This window comes from Balaenoptera ricei, chromosome 2 (assembly GCF_028023285.1).
Source record: "Balaenoptera ricei isolate mBalRic1 chromosome 2, mBalRic1.hap2, whole genome shotgun sequence".
Lineage (NCBI taxonomy): Eukaryota > Metazoa > Chordata > Mammalia > Artiodactyla > Balaenopteridae > Balaenoptera > Balaenoptera ricei.
The window spans coordinates 152,949,494-152,963,604 of NC_082640.1; the positions used below are offsets into that span (position 1 = coordinate 152,949,494).

Below are 14,111 nucleotides of genomic sequence, written 5' to 3' on the forward strand. Positions count from 1 at the left end.
TTTCCATGAATAATAACGGCTTTCTAAATTGAAAGGGTGCTTATCTACCAGCTTATATAAAGGATAAAGAAAAAGACCCCAATTCATTTAAGGTTACAGAACCTATAGTGGGCAGGATTAGAATTTATCTCTCTGAAAATTCAAGACATTTAAAAATCATTTCAAATTTGGGGGCGCTAGAGGGAATAAAGATAGAAAGGTAATGTAACCAACCATTTGCTCATCTTTAGTTTGAACTAAAGAAAACATACTTTCACATACATATCTCTCATTTGAAACTAGTTAAGAATCCATTGGCTCACAGGCTCTATTGTGATAGATTATTATAGGAGGTGGGTTCATGATATGGCTTCAGTTTTAAATCCACTGTCAAAAATACTAGCAATACACATACTCAGAAATTTTACTAATTAATTTTCTCCCACCTCAATTCCACCCATCATCCTCTTTGTACTCCCATTATTTAAAATGAAATACATAACAATGTGAATCTTCAGTTAGAGTGTAAGTCCACGTTCTAGTTGGCACAATATAACTTATAACCATCAAACTGAGATTTTAATTGTATACAAATGTTGATGATTATACATTTTTTTTGACATTTTGCTTTTCATTTTTATGCTTCCCGGTTTTACCAAAGCTGAGAAGAAAAGAAACATACATATACATGTGTGTGTATATAATGTTTTTTATTCAGAAGTTGAAAGGGCTAGAAAGAAGGGAACTAAGAAACCCATGTGAAATAGCCACAGGTGATTCATATCACTCTTTATGAAAGACACATGAAGATAAGTGGCAACAAAAGCTATTTTCATGGTAACCTCATATCCCACAAATACTGAAATGAAAATTGCCACCACCGGGGTTCTATTTCCAGGTTTGTGATTGTGGCTCAGGGGGGAGGAACATTCTCTAATCTCATTCTCTAAGATCGGTGCTTTTCACCTAAAAGCAGAGCCTTTAGCGAAGAAGCCTGATGCCACAAAGCCATGGGACAGTGGGAGAAAGAGAAGCCAGCTATCTCTCCTCAAGATGCTCTGCCGCAGGCCCCTAAGCTTCGCTAGTGAGGATCCTCCTGAAGGTACAGACTTGGAGTTGGGAAATCCTACGGTAGGGCGAGCCGACTTAAAAGCAAGCGGGAAGATAAGGCAGGATAGGATACCTCCTCCTTCGCCAACCTCGGGCTGTCACAGCAGCTGCGGTTCTGCCACCCACGCAGCTTTGTAAGGCACCTCCAGGGTCCCTGGCGCCTTTCCTCTTCCCCTCGGGAGACCTGCTTTGCCGCCCCAAGAGCCGGCCGGAGTAGCTGACAAACGCCAGGCTCGGCAGGGGATTGCTTCTGTCTGGAGCTCGGCTGAGGCAGCGTTCATGTCTCGCGCGCACACGCGTTCTCCCAACCAATCCCGCGCTACTCGCGCGCCCAGGAGCGTTCCCCGGTCCTGCTCGGGCTGCGCCGGCTCCTTCCCGCTCCCAGCACTCGGCAACCGAGCTCTTACTCCTCCCTTCACTCTCCATGAGTTCCACGATTCTCGGTGTAGCTCCGCCCCTGTCCCCGAGTCCGCCCCCGCGACCTCCCGAGCTTGTGCTCTCCTTTCCCCTCAGTCTCCTGCCGTCCAGCGGCCCTGGGTCTCGCGCTCCTCAAAGCGACAAGAGTCTCTCCCGCCTCGCTCCTACGCCTCCGCGCGCTCTCCCTCAGCAGCCACCGCGTAACCCACCCGCAGCTCGCTGTCTTGGACCCGGACTCGGGGTCGCGCGCCCTGACTCCGCCTACTCCCCCCCGCGGACTCGCGCCCTCCGGGCCCGGCCTCTCGCTTGCGCAGGCCGCCGAGCACTCGCCTCGCGCTTCCCGGGCGCTCTCGCGCTTTCCGAGGCGAGCGCGCTCCCGGCCCGCGCGCTCCGGGCTCTGGCTTTTCCCGGCTCCCGTCAGTGCGGTGACTGCGCTGGGAAACATGGCGACCGAGGGAATGATCCTCACTAACCACGACCATCAAATCCGGGTCGGAGTCCTCACAGGTAACCGGGGGAGGAGGTCCAGAACCGCCGCGGCTGCTGTCCCCGGCTTGCCTCAGGCTTCTCGCCTGTGGTGACCCTTCTCTGTGGCCTCGGGAGGAGGGAAGGCTGAGGAAGGGGACTGGGGTGGGGGGGCGGACGTTTTACAACCGTTGAGAACTGCTGGAGGTTGGGGTGTTCCCGCGGGGTCCCCCGGGAGCTGGGGCCGACCCCGTGGGATGTCAGGTCCCAGTGCCTTCGCAGCCGAAGTCCTGGGCCCCTGGGGACAGAGGGGTCGGTGCGGCGGCCGCTGCGGGGCTCCTTGCTGCCAGTGCAGGCGGCGGGATCCCGGCTCCGCAGGCTGAAGCACGCCGCTCTCGGCTGGCCCGCGCGCTTCCTCCGCTACTGCTGGTCCCAGAGAGGGGTAAATCCCATTTCCACCCCCTCCCTCCTCTCCCTTCCCCCCACCCGGGCGGCCCCGCTCTGCTCTAGCCGTGCTTTCGCGGGGCACCGGCCGGAGCCGACACGGTTGTTCGTTAGGCAGAACTCTGCTCCGCCTCCGGCTGCCCCTCGCGAGCCGGGAATTCCCTCAGCCACCCACGGGACACCCCTCGTCTCCCCCGGGAGGTGGGGGATCGGCTTGCACTCGGACCTCGGAAAGTGTTTGCATTCCGCCTTCCCAAGCAAAGGGCCCTCTGCCCGCCTCTTCGTTTTCTTAGAGGGACAGGCTGTTATCTGCGGCGGGGGGGATCCAGCCCTTTTTACTTGAGAGGGAAGGATTCCCCCACTCGGGCTCCTCTGTTCCCCTCCCTTCTGGGACCACCCCGCGCCCGGATGGTCCTGAGGCTTGTGAGGAGCGCACTTTTCCCGGGTCGCGTTTCCCTCCCTCGCGGAAGCCGTGTGTGCTCTGCCTGTCTGATTCCGTTGCGCTGTATTTGGGTAATATCCCTCAGTTCGGCGACAGGCAGTTGCTGCAGGGCATGACTTCCGAGATGAATAGCAAGCCGATTTGTAGGGGTTTCGGCTGTGGTTCTGTAGTTGGTAAGGTTTCTGTGTAATTGAGTGGCGAGGTGGGGGTTAAAGAACTATATTTGGAACCTGAGGGCTTAGTTCGGAGTGAAGGAAATCCAGGACTTGCTGATTTCGGAAAAAGAAGCGAGGTAGACGGGAATCCTGGTGTTCTCCTCCCACCTCCCGCCCCCCCCCCCAACACACACACACACACACACACACACACACAGACTTTTAAATTTTTTTTCCCTTGTCAAGTTCTGACAGGTTGAGACGGTGCTCGAGAAGGAACTAAATTGAATGAAACTTGCTTTTATTATTAGGTAGAAAAAATCTCTCTTGGTAAGATAAAAAATGCAAAGCTTAATTTCGCTGCTGAGTTTTATGAAAAAGATTTACATGGTACCCCTTCCTGTCTTTTAAGTAACTGGGTCGCCTTTCTCTGATATTGTTTCCAGATGTTGTTGGTGATTTATTGAATTTTCCTAATTGAAAGCCCCTGAGATAGAGAAACTAGTCTAAACCAGTTGCAGGGATGGGACCCTCCCCCGCCCCCCCCGCCCCCCCGCATTAGAAGATGCGCTGTTCTCTTCTTTTGGTGCTGAAGCTCTTGCCTTGTGTGAAGATTCAGTTGTAACTCAGAAGTCTTGGAGTTGACATTGCTGATTTTCAAAGAATCTAATTGCGGGGTGTAAAAGTATATACCCTGTATCAACCCTCAACTTGCACTTTAAATTCTAGACGTGCTTTGAAAATTATTAGAGTAGTGAGAATGAGGCTTAATAGAAACCAAAGTATGTCAACTGTCCATGGAAATGAAAGGTCATAGATGTTTTAAAGTTAAACCATAGAGATTAGAAAAAATTTCTTTTTTGTTTATTTAAGCTTTCTATAATAGTTTTATTTAGTGAATCATCTTACCTGGGTTAAGTGACATTGTAGATAGCTGTTGTACAGAATGCTTTGAAAGCTGCAGCCCTTATCTGTGTCTCTGCAGTCCAATAGGGATGACATTGGTATGCAAACAACTAAAGAAACAGTGTATGTCATCACTGTGCTAAAATTGTCTAAATAAATTACTTGTGAGATTGAGAGCTAAATGTAAAAGGTATTCCATACTCAGATGGATTAGGAGCAAATGTGATTACCTGAAGGGATAATTTGGTACATTTACCAGGGCTAAGAAGAAACTGACATTTTTAAGGGGAGTTGAAAGTCAGTGGCAACCTTATAAATGAATATGTTGCTGAGGGTGAGGCTCTTGAGCAGAATAAAAATGTAATGCAAAGGCCCTGGAATGCCCAGGTAGGATAGGTGGGTGGCACGAGCAGAATGTCAATGAGAGAAGATAACTTTGGCAGTGGAATTAAAGACAATCTAGGGAAACTCTCATGAGAATGAGGTACAGTAGTTTAGGGGGAGAAGTCTAGGGTCAGGAATAAGGATATAGGTGAAGGAATGAAAAGGAAATTGCACATTTGGGAGAAGTGGTAACAGAGGACAATAGAATTTGGTGATAAAATGGATATTTGAAGTCAGAAATAACTCTGAGAGGTTTTTACTTAAAGTTAGTGATATAAGTATTGTCTGCTATGATAGAGCCTGGAAATGTGGAGAAGAATCAGAGGAAAGAGCAGCAGTCCCCAGTCTGAATAGTGGATTTTACTACAAACAGCTTAATATTTATGGTCTTAACATTCCATGTGATTTTGTACACACAAAGACCTACAGAAATGAAGCCATGTTACACAATTTTGTCTTGTAGAACTTCCAAGTACTGCAGTTTTACTATGTAAAATTATTCTTTACTGAACTTAAGTACTATGATTTCATACTTAAGAAAATTGAATTGAAGCCACACTTAAAACCTTGATTTTATGAGTTATAATTTGTGGCTTTCTTAAAGGTGGAAGGCTTGTTTTATAAAATATCCTCTCCATGTTTCATAATAGTGATTTTAAGTATTTTATCTAAGTCTGTTTTACAGAGGTTTTAGAGGAAAACTTAGAGGTTTTAGAGGTTTTACATATTTTAGAGGAAATGCACATATTTTACAATATGTTAGTATTTTGGTGAATTGTGTTGTCATTTCTAAAATCTTTGATTTCTTTGTGACATCTTTGATTATGTCTTGAAAGATAGTTTTTATACCACTTTGAAACTTTTCATCTTCTAGGTGTTTTTGTAATCTTTATCTCAGCTATGAATTTGGCAAATATGGTACGCAGTCTATTGAAACTTCGTATCAAATGAATTAACTTAGAATTTTGAAAGAATATGGTAGGAAAATATTTAGCAAAGGCATTTCTTTTTTTAATTACTATCTTGAATCATTCAGAACTTGGAAATCAGAGTATGATAGCTAATGTAACATGGATATGTTAGTTATATTATCTTTTTGTTCAGGAAAATGGGAACATTTACATAGGTTTTCATGGAGACATTTTATGTTGAAGATTATTGTCGATCTCTAAAAACAATATCTTTGTTAGTAACTGTTTTATGTTGATTTGTTAGAAATGAAAGTTATATGGTCTTTAGTGATCTAAGCTCTAGTTTTTAATGCATCTGTATCTAATGTTCTTCTATTACTATTTTTAACAGACTAAAGACAATGTGATGATGAATAACATGAGGCAAATAAACAAGTATCTGTTGCTTTGAAACTAGAAACAAGATGTGGGGCAGATGTAGGAATTTTTATTATTTTTTTTACAACTTCAGTAGTAATTATACTTACAGTCTTAACAAGTACACAGCAGGCTCACTATATCAAATGTGTCATTTTCCACCTATTTTTGTCTACTTCTAAAGAAGCTGTTTATCAAGGGAGCACACTACTTCTACCACTGTAAGTTCCGTGGAAACATCAGGAAAATAATGAATACATATATGTTTGTGATATAGAGTGGGATAGATTATGTTTCGTTGGTTATTAAATATCATGTTAGCTAGCCACTGCTAATGTTTGGTATACCAAAGCACTTAGCTAAAGATGATAATCCATTACCTAAATATTCACTAACAGTGGCATGGATGAGAAAATGATACAAATTTTTAGGAAAGGGCATTTTAAAATCATGTTTTTGCTCTAGTAATATACATTTTATTGCACTAAGTTGTAGATTTGTAATCAGGAAGAGTTATTAGACATATATAAAACTAGATAATAAAGATTAAATAAAAGACTAATTGTAAACTAGAAACCAAAAATATTAGTTACATGTAGGGGGTATTTCAGTCATTTATAAATAAAGTCATTCAAAATATTAAAAAAACAAGTTCTAAGCTAAGGAGGTAATAATCATTTGACTCTGGAATTGTTCAGTCGTTTATTTTATTTAATTCCTCATGCTTATCCTTGTGCATTATGTGTGTCAATATTATTTTCTGAAAAGCCCATTTACTGATAAAGATATATAAATATATCTTTTGAGAATAGATGTTGTCATTAAGTAAGGCAAATCACTATTGCAAACAAAACCTATATCCTGTGAAATGGAATTGTGTGTACTGGCAAACATACCAATATTGATCTATATGACTGTTATTAAAAAGAAGCCTATTTCTCAAACTAGGTCGTTCTTTCATGAATTTTTGGTTGGAAGCAATGTATCCATGATTAAAGTAAGACATCATTACATTAACTTCTATTGAATACATTTAATACTATCACCACTGGCCCAAGACTTTATAAACTAGTAGTATGTAAACACAGTTAAGAGTTTTAACTATATTCAAAATACATATGACTGTTTGACTTTAAGGTATGTCGTGGAGAATCAGCAGTATGTTATTGGGGAGGAAATGATGAATGAATCTGTTTTTCTCTTACTGGTGAGAGATTCCTGGTTAAGGTGAATAGGGTGCTTTTTTGATACAGTGAGTAAAATAGATAAAGTCTATACTTTGCACCTGTAAATAGGATTGAAGAACTAAGCATATTTGGAATTTGAGATGTTAAAAAAAAAATCCTAAAAAAAAAAAAATTAAACCACAAGGGGTTTCTTCCTTCACATCTGGGCAGAGAAGATGAATACCAAGGAAGAAGAAAAGATTATTTAACCTGTTTAAAAGTAGTTGGATCTCTCAGTGCTTTGTGACCGCCTAGAGGGGTGGGATAGGGAGGGTGGGAGGGAGATGCAAGAGGGAGGAGATATGGGGATATATGTATATGTATAGCTGATTCACTTTGTTATAAAGCAGAAACTAACAAATGATTGTAAAGAAATTATACTCCAATAAAGATGTTAAAAATAAAAAATAATTGGGTCTGTATTTAATATGAATAGCATGAAACCTTACTTAATTTTTGAGCGACCTCCCCGAAAAGCAAATGTCTAATGAGGTATTGTGATGTAGAAATTCCATCCAGGTGGTTTAACGAGTTCATAAGTGAGTTTGTACTTAATTGATTTAAACTAAGTAAGCAGAACTTCTTGAATATATTGTAATTAAAATAAACAACTCCAACAACTTTTACAGTAGTTTTGCCAGTAAGTATACATTTTGAAAGAATGGAATTAAATTTACTATGCTTTAAAAAATATCCTGATTTGACAAATAAAGGAGCAAGCAAATGTGGTGGAAGGAACTTTACGCAATTTGTGCCCTGCTTCTCAAGTTGGGATACATGACATTGTGTTCAAGGGATACTCTAAGGATTCTAAGCCTTAGAATCTAAGCTATGGGAACAAACATAATAATTCTTGAAGTATCAATTTTACTTAGAGTATATAATTTAAACCACTTTAATATTACAGTAAGCATGAGTAAATTAGGCATGAATGTAGAATTTTAAAGGAGCTTTTAGACAAAATCAAACTTCAGAGAAATTTCAAGTGACCCCATTGTATAACTCCAGACCTCATTGTTCTTCTGTTATTGGTACTTCGGTGAGAAAAAACTAAGGCGCACAGGGCCACAGAAAGAACTCTAGAAGACTCTATCTAATGCTAGTTTGGCCAGTAAAGTCCTGTAACTTTGAGCAGAATTATTTAACTCTCTCTCTCAGCTTTTCTCACCACTAACATGAAGGAGGCTTATATGGCAATATAGGTTTCTATCCTTTAGTATCTTGACCAGCCAGAAAGAGAAATATAGTATATCAGGCTTAGGTTTTTTTTTTTTTTGTCTTTATAATGGGAATGATTATGGGGGAGGGGTAGATTATACATTAAAAATGCAAGAGGATAAGAAATGGAAAGAATGAAAAATTTCAGTGATTAGGTCCAGTCAGTATAAACCGAAGGGAAAATATTTAGATTTTTTTTCATTTAGAAATTTTTGTGGTATTAATCACAAAATTAACAGTAGTTTCAGTTTTACACTTAATTTCAGACTCAGCTCACACTTCATTTCCTCAACAAAATCTTTCCTAGGAATATTCTCTACAATGATGTCTTTCTTTCTTTTCCTTTAGTGTTTATAAATGTTGCTACACCCTGTAATCATGTACATGTGGGAGGCTGCAAGATGTAGTTTAAAGAAAAAAAAGACTTTGGAGTCAGACTTGTATTTCAGATCTCAGATCCTGATATGCCCTTTATTTTGGAAAGTCATTTAACCTCTATGAATTTCAATTTCCTTCTCCAAAATGAAGATGGCAATGCTTACTTCACAGAGTTGTTAAGAACTGAGGGGACTTCCAGTGGTTAAGAATCCGCCTTCCAGTGCAGGGAACACAGGTTCGATCCCTGGTCAGGCAACTAAGATCCCACATGCCCTGCAGCTCTAGAGCCGGCACACCACAACTAGAGAGCCCACGTGCCGCAACTGAGACCTGACGCAGCCAAATAATAAACAAATATTAAAACAAAAAACCAACAAAAAAAACCAACAACAACAAAAAAACGGGACTTCCCTGGTGGTGCAGTGGTTAAGACTCTGTGCTCCCAATGCAGAGGGCCCAGGTTCGATCCCTGATAGGGAACTAGATCTCACATGCATGCCACAGCTAAGAGTTCGCATGCCACAACTAAGGAGCCCATGTGCCGCAACTAAGGAGCTGGTGAGCTGCAACTAAGGAGCCCATGTGCCACAACTAAGGAGCTGGCGAGCTGCAACTGAGGAGCTGGCGAGCTGCAACTAAGGAGCCCACCTGCCACCACTAAGGAGCCCACCTGCTGCAACTAAGACCCGGTGCAACCAAATAAATAAATTAATTAATTAAAAAAAAGAACTGAGGTCATGTATGTGAAAATGCCTACCATGTATGTCTAACTTGGATTATACAGTTGACTCTTGAACAGTGGGGTGGGGGGGGAGTAGGGGTGCCAACCCCCCGTCCCCCACCCCCCACAGTACAAAACCTGAGTTTAACTTTGTAATTGGTCCTCCATAGGTGTGATTCTCCCCTATCCAAGGTTCCTTATATGTTGATTGAACCAACCTTGGATTGTGTAGTACTATAGTACTTACTGAAAAAAATCCTGGGTGTAAGTGGACCCGTACAGTTCAGACTGCTCTGGTTCAAGGGTTAACTGTATACTCAGTAATCTTCTTTTCCTCTTCATATGCTATTTTGGCATAATTTGCTAATAGCTTCATGTATAAACATCTTCTTTAAAGTAGATTTTAAAGTTCTTGAAACAGGTGATGGTGTTCTTCGCTTCTTCTGTGCCCTTTTGTCGTAGCACCTATTAATGAAGTATTTGCATAGAAGATGTTTAATTAAAAAAAATTGGATGGTGTGACACTTAGTAATTTAGGAAGCAGCTACTGAGAAACATTTAGATAAACTAGAACTTTGCAATTATTACTAAAAAGACAGTTCAGGGTAGATGGAGTGGGGTTTAGTATTTTTCTGTATATTTATTACTGGTAATAGGATGATACCAATGATGTCTATTTGAGATATTTTATACTATCAAATTTAATATTTTATATATTTTCTTTATATTTCCCTTATGTATTTCTTTATGTATTTTTAAATCTATTTTCTAATTAATTTGTATTTGTATTCTTAGTTGATGGGCATAATCTGTATGAGGATTATTTTAGAGTAATTTTAGAGTAATTTTTTAAACTGTCATCTTAAAAAATGAAAAATTGAAATTATAGGTAAAAGATTCTGAAAATGCTGCAGGTTATTTTGAAGGTTAATTCTGAAGGTCAAAATAGCATAAAATAGGAGTCAAAAGTTCTACATCTTCCACCACTTTCAAGACACTTAACCACATTTTACCTCAGTTTCCTTAGCATTGGATGGAGGAAGTTATGCTTACCTTACATAGTTAATATGAGGGAGAAAGGAAATAATGTGTTCAATAATCAACACCTACTATGTGCCAGGCTCTGTGCTAAAGTGAGGGATACAATAGTGAATAAAACAGACACAGTCCTTATCCTCTTGGAGCTTATATTTTAGCGCTAACATGAACACACTATTTAGTCAAGTTAGATGTTGACAAATCATGCTACGTTTATGTTGCATTTCAAGGAATAAAGTGCTTCTATATTTTATTTTTGTTGTAGATAAGTATAAGCACCAAAGCCGTTTTCATGTCAAGCCATTTTTGACACAAATTTTTAAACCATTACACATTTCCTGCTTTCTAAGATAGAAAATATTGAACATAATTTAATTATTTTATTCATTCAGGTTTAAGTAATTATAGCTAACATCTGTCGAGTTTATATACATACATACATATATATGGCATAAATATGTTTTATTTGTGCTTAGCACTTTGCCCATGTTAGTTTATCCTTACAACCATTATAAGGTAATATATTATTCCGTTTACACCGCCTGAGAAATAGGTTAGGTAGCTTGCTCAAGATTACACCAGTGGCCCTGCCAGAATTCGAGCACAGGTCTGACTGTACTCTGAGCAATTACATTTCTATATTCTATTCTGAATATCTTTTATTGTGGAGTGTGGTAGTATAGTTCTCTCTAGTGTTTTCTTTTCAGTTGTGACTTTACGCACTTGTTCCCTTCCCCACTTATAGTTTCTAATCTACTGGAGATGCCTTTTTGTGGCAGTCAGTGGCAGACTACAGGCCATAACTGACCAGTACACATGTTCATTAGGCCCATACTGTGTCTTTACAAAAAAGTATGTTTCTAACATTAAAAAATGACATTTTATATAAATCCGTACTTTTAGCTTTTTAAGATTCAGCAACACTGCAACCTCTTTCCCACAGGACAATAGTTGGTTAGAGTGGCTGTCCCCTTGAGATAGGGCATGTATTCTCCAGTTTGCCACAATTCCCACTTAACCTATTTGTTATCTGCCTCACCTCATAGGTATTTGAGTTTGTGATCTTTGCTCATACATATTCTTCTTTTTCCATCATATCTTGGGCAACTTTTCATATTCGTGAAAATGATAATACAGAGTTTATCAAGAGCTTACCAAGTGTGAAATAATTTTCTAGAGCCTGCCATAGAACCTATTAATTTATTTAATCCTCATAATAGTATCACCATTTTGCATTTGAAGAAATGGTAGCAGAGAGAGATTAAGTAATTTGCTCAAATTACTGCAATAAGAAGCCAAGCTGATAAAAGGCCAAACTGTGAGTTGAACCCATGTAGTCTGTTCCTAGAGTGTAAGCTCTTAACCACTACGTTATACTCCTTGGCATTTAATAATTAATTCATATAGATACACATCTTTCTTTTTAATGACTCTATTGTATCATAAGTTACGTTATATTTAGTCAGTCCTCAATTGATGTCCATAGAGGTTTCTTATTTTTCATGTGACAAATGTTGCAGATAATAACACTGTACATTTATTATTGCATATTTGTGAGTTTTTTAAAAAATATAAGTTAAATTACTATAAATAGAATTTTGGGGTCAACACTATCTGCGTTTAAAATTTTTGATAGAAATTACACCCTTTTTGGAAGACAAGTTTGTACTAATTGTAATTAATATTCTCACTTTCATTTGGTATTATCTTTTTAATCTTTACGAGTTCTTCTGAGATACAACTCTTTCTTGAGTTACATACATGGATTAAATTGCAGACGACAGATACCCACCTCACAATTACCTTAAGTGAAAAGGGGAATTTATTAATTTACGTAGAGTATAGATGAGGAACTGACTTTAGATACTCAAGCAGTGTGTCCAGGGGATTACTGTAATGATGGACACTTATTCTCCGTTTTAGTGCTTTGATTTTTCAGTATGCTGCATGCTGACTTCCTTGATGTAGCCAGAATTGGGGCAGGGAGGGTGCAGGTTAGGAGATTATAGTAATAGTCAATCAGGTTTTCCGTACCCAACTAGTGAATCCAGAGGAGAGATTTTCTTTTTCATGGCATTTGTATATAAAATTCCAGGTTGCTTCTTCACCTGGCTTGGCTCACAGGTCCATCTTTGGGCCAATCATTGTGACTGGGAAAGTGAGGACTGTGATTGGCCAGGTCTGTATTTCATGTCTGTTTTGGGATTGGGACACTAAATAGGCAGCGTCACCAGAATCACACGCAGAAGGGGATAGGGAAGCCTTCAAAAGAAGAGGGGTTTCTGCCACTAGAAGGGCAGAATTTAGAGGTTTTCTTGTCTTTATGCCTTTTTGCTTTCTTATTTTCCCCCCTAAGAGTATAGTTTATCTGCCCTATTTCCTTTCTCCTGCTTCTTCCATGAAAGTGGTCCTCTGGCAGATAGTTCTCATTGGAACTGGAACAAGTTAATGTGTGAGAACTAGTGGGTTAAACTCAGGGCCCCCTAATATCAACAGTGGTTAATTTATCAGGAGCACTCACAATGACTGACTTCCACTTTTTCATACACTGCATAAGTGTGGTTATCTAAGGGCATTTTAGAACAGTAGTATGCATGTAATAGAGAGTAAGATTTTACTAGTTTTTACAATAGTTCTTTTATGTTGCTTTATTTAAATTTTTGATCAGCTATGAGCCTTTATTTTACAAATTAATTAATTAATTAATTAAATTTTATTTTTGGCTGCCCTGGGTCCTTGTTACTGTGCACGGGTCCTCTCTCGTTGCGGCAAGCGGGGGCCACTCTTTGCTGCGGTGGGCGGGCTTCTCATTGCAGTGGCCTCTCTTGCTGCAGAGCACAGGCCCTAGGCGTGCAGGCTTTAGTAGTCCTAGTGCAGGGGCCCAGTAGTTGTGGCTCACGGGCTCTAGAGCTCAGGCTCAGTAGTTGTGGTGCACGGGCTTAGTTGCTCTGCGGGACGTGGGATCCTCCCAGACCAGGACTCGAACCCGTGTCCCCTGCATTGGCAGGCAGATTCCTAACCACTGCACCACCAGGGAAGTCCCTAGCTATGAGTCTTTAGTCTTTTTTTCTACAAACGATCCCTCCCAGTATTTCCTAAGTTTTGTTCCTAAGTTTAGCACTTTTCAGGGAAATGTTATGATAGGTATGATGTTAAGAGATTTTTATGTGGTCAAGTAAATTTGGAAAGTGGTATATAATATATCTCTCCTTATGGAGATTAACAGTATACTAGAGCATATTAACATGTTAAAGATGTGAATGGTGTTACAGTTGTGGAGCCTGTTGAACTTTATTTAGTCTAGTGTTTCCAAAACTTTTTGAAAATGGAACATTTTTTCAAGACATACCAGAATTCTGTTCAACACTTCTTTGGGAAATAGTGGTCTTTCCCCTGCAAATGATATTTTGGAAGTCTATATAACACCTTTATATTCTTTTAGCTTTTTGCTGTAGAAATAGTGGTTTCCTACAGTAATCTCTACTATGAAAATTAATTTTTTTTCTGGATTTGCCTTTAAAGTATATATATGTATATATACTTTAAAATGTAAATATGTATATATATATATATTTTTTTTTTTCCCCCAGTTATCACCTCTGACTTTTTTTTCTTTTTCTTTCCACATTAAAAGATTGGCTGACTATATTATCTTATTCAGAAAATCTATGATAGCAAAGACCAGTCTTGATTCTGTTACTACTGTATGGGGAAAGAACCCTGGAATAAGTTCTATTTTGGATTTTTCCAGTGAGCATTTGGTATCATTATTTGTAAAATGTAAAGATGAAAAGATGCTTTTTAAAATCTCCTTCAGCTCTAAAATCTTAATAATCCCAATCTCAGGAACATACCTCATGTTTACCATTCTCTCATTGCTTGTATTCACATTATCTACAA

At 39.7% G+C, this 14,111-nt stretch overlaps 1 protein-coding gene across 4 annotated transcripts in view; it reads left to right on the forward strand.

Moving 5' to 3' along the window:
- The first annotated feature begins 1,602 nt into the window (after nt 1–1,602).
- GPHN (gephyrin) overlaps nt 1,603–14,111 on the forward strand; it is a 626,292-nt gene continuing 613,783 nt past the window's right edge. The window contains exon 1 of one of the 4 annotated variants that reach the window (XM_059914468.1): nt 1,603–2,013. In XM_059914468.1, the coding sequence (XP_059770451.1) occupies nt 1,950–2,013 (64 nt within the window). In that variant the 5' untranslated portion in view covers nt 1,603–1,949. The remainder of the gene's footprint in view (nt 2,014–14,111) is intronic. The other 3 variants (XM_059914469.1, XM_059914466.1, XM_059914467.1) reach the window with 3 other exon arrangements.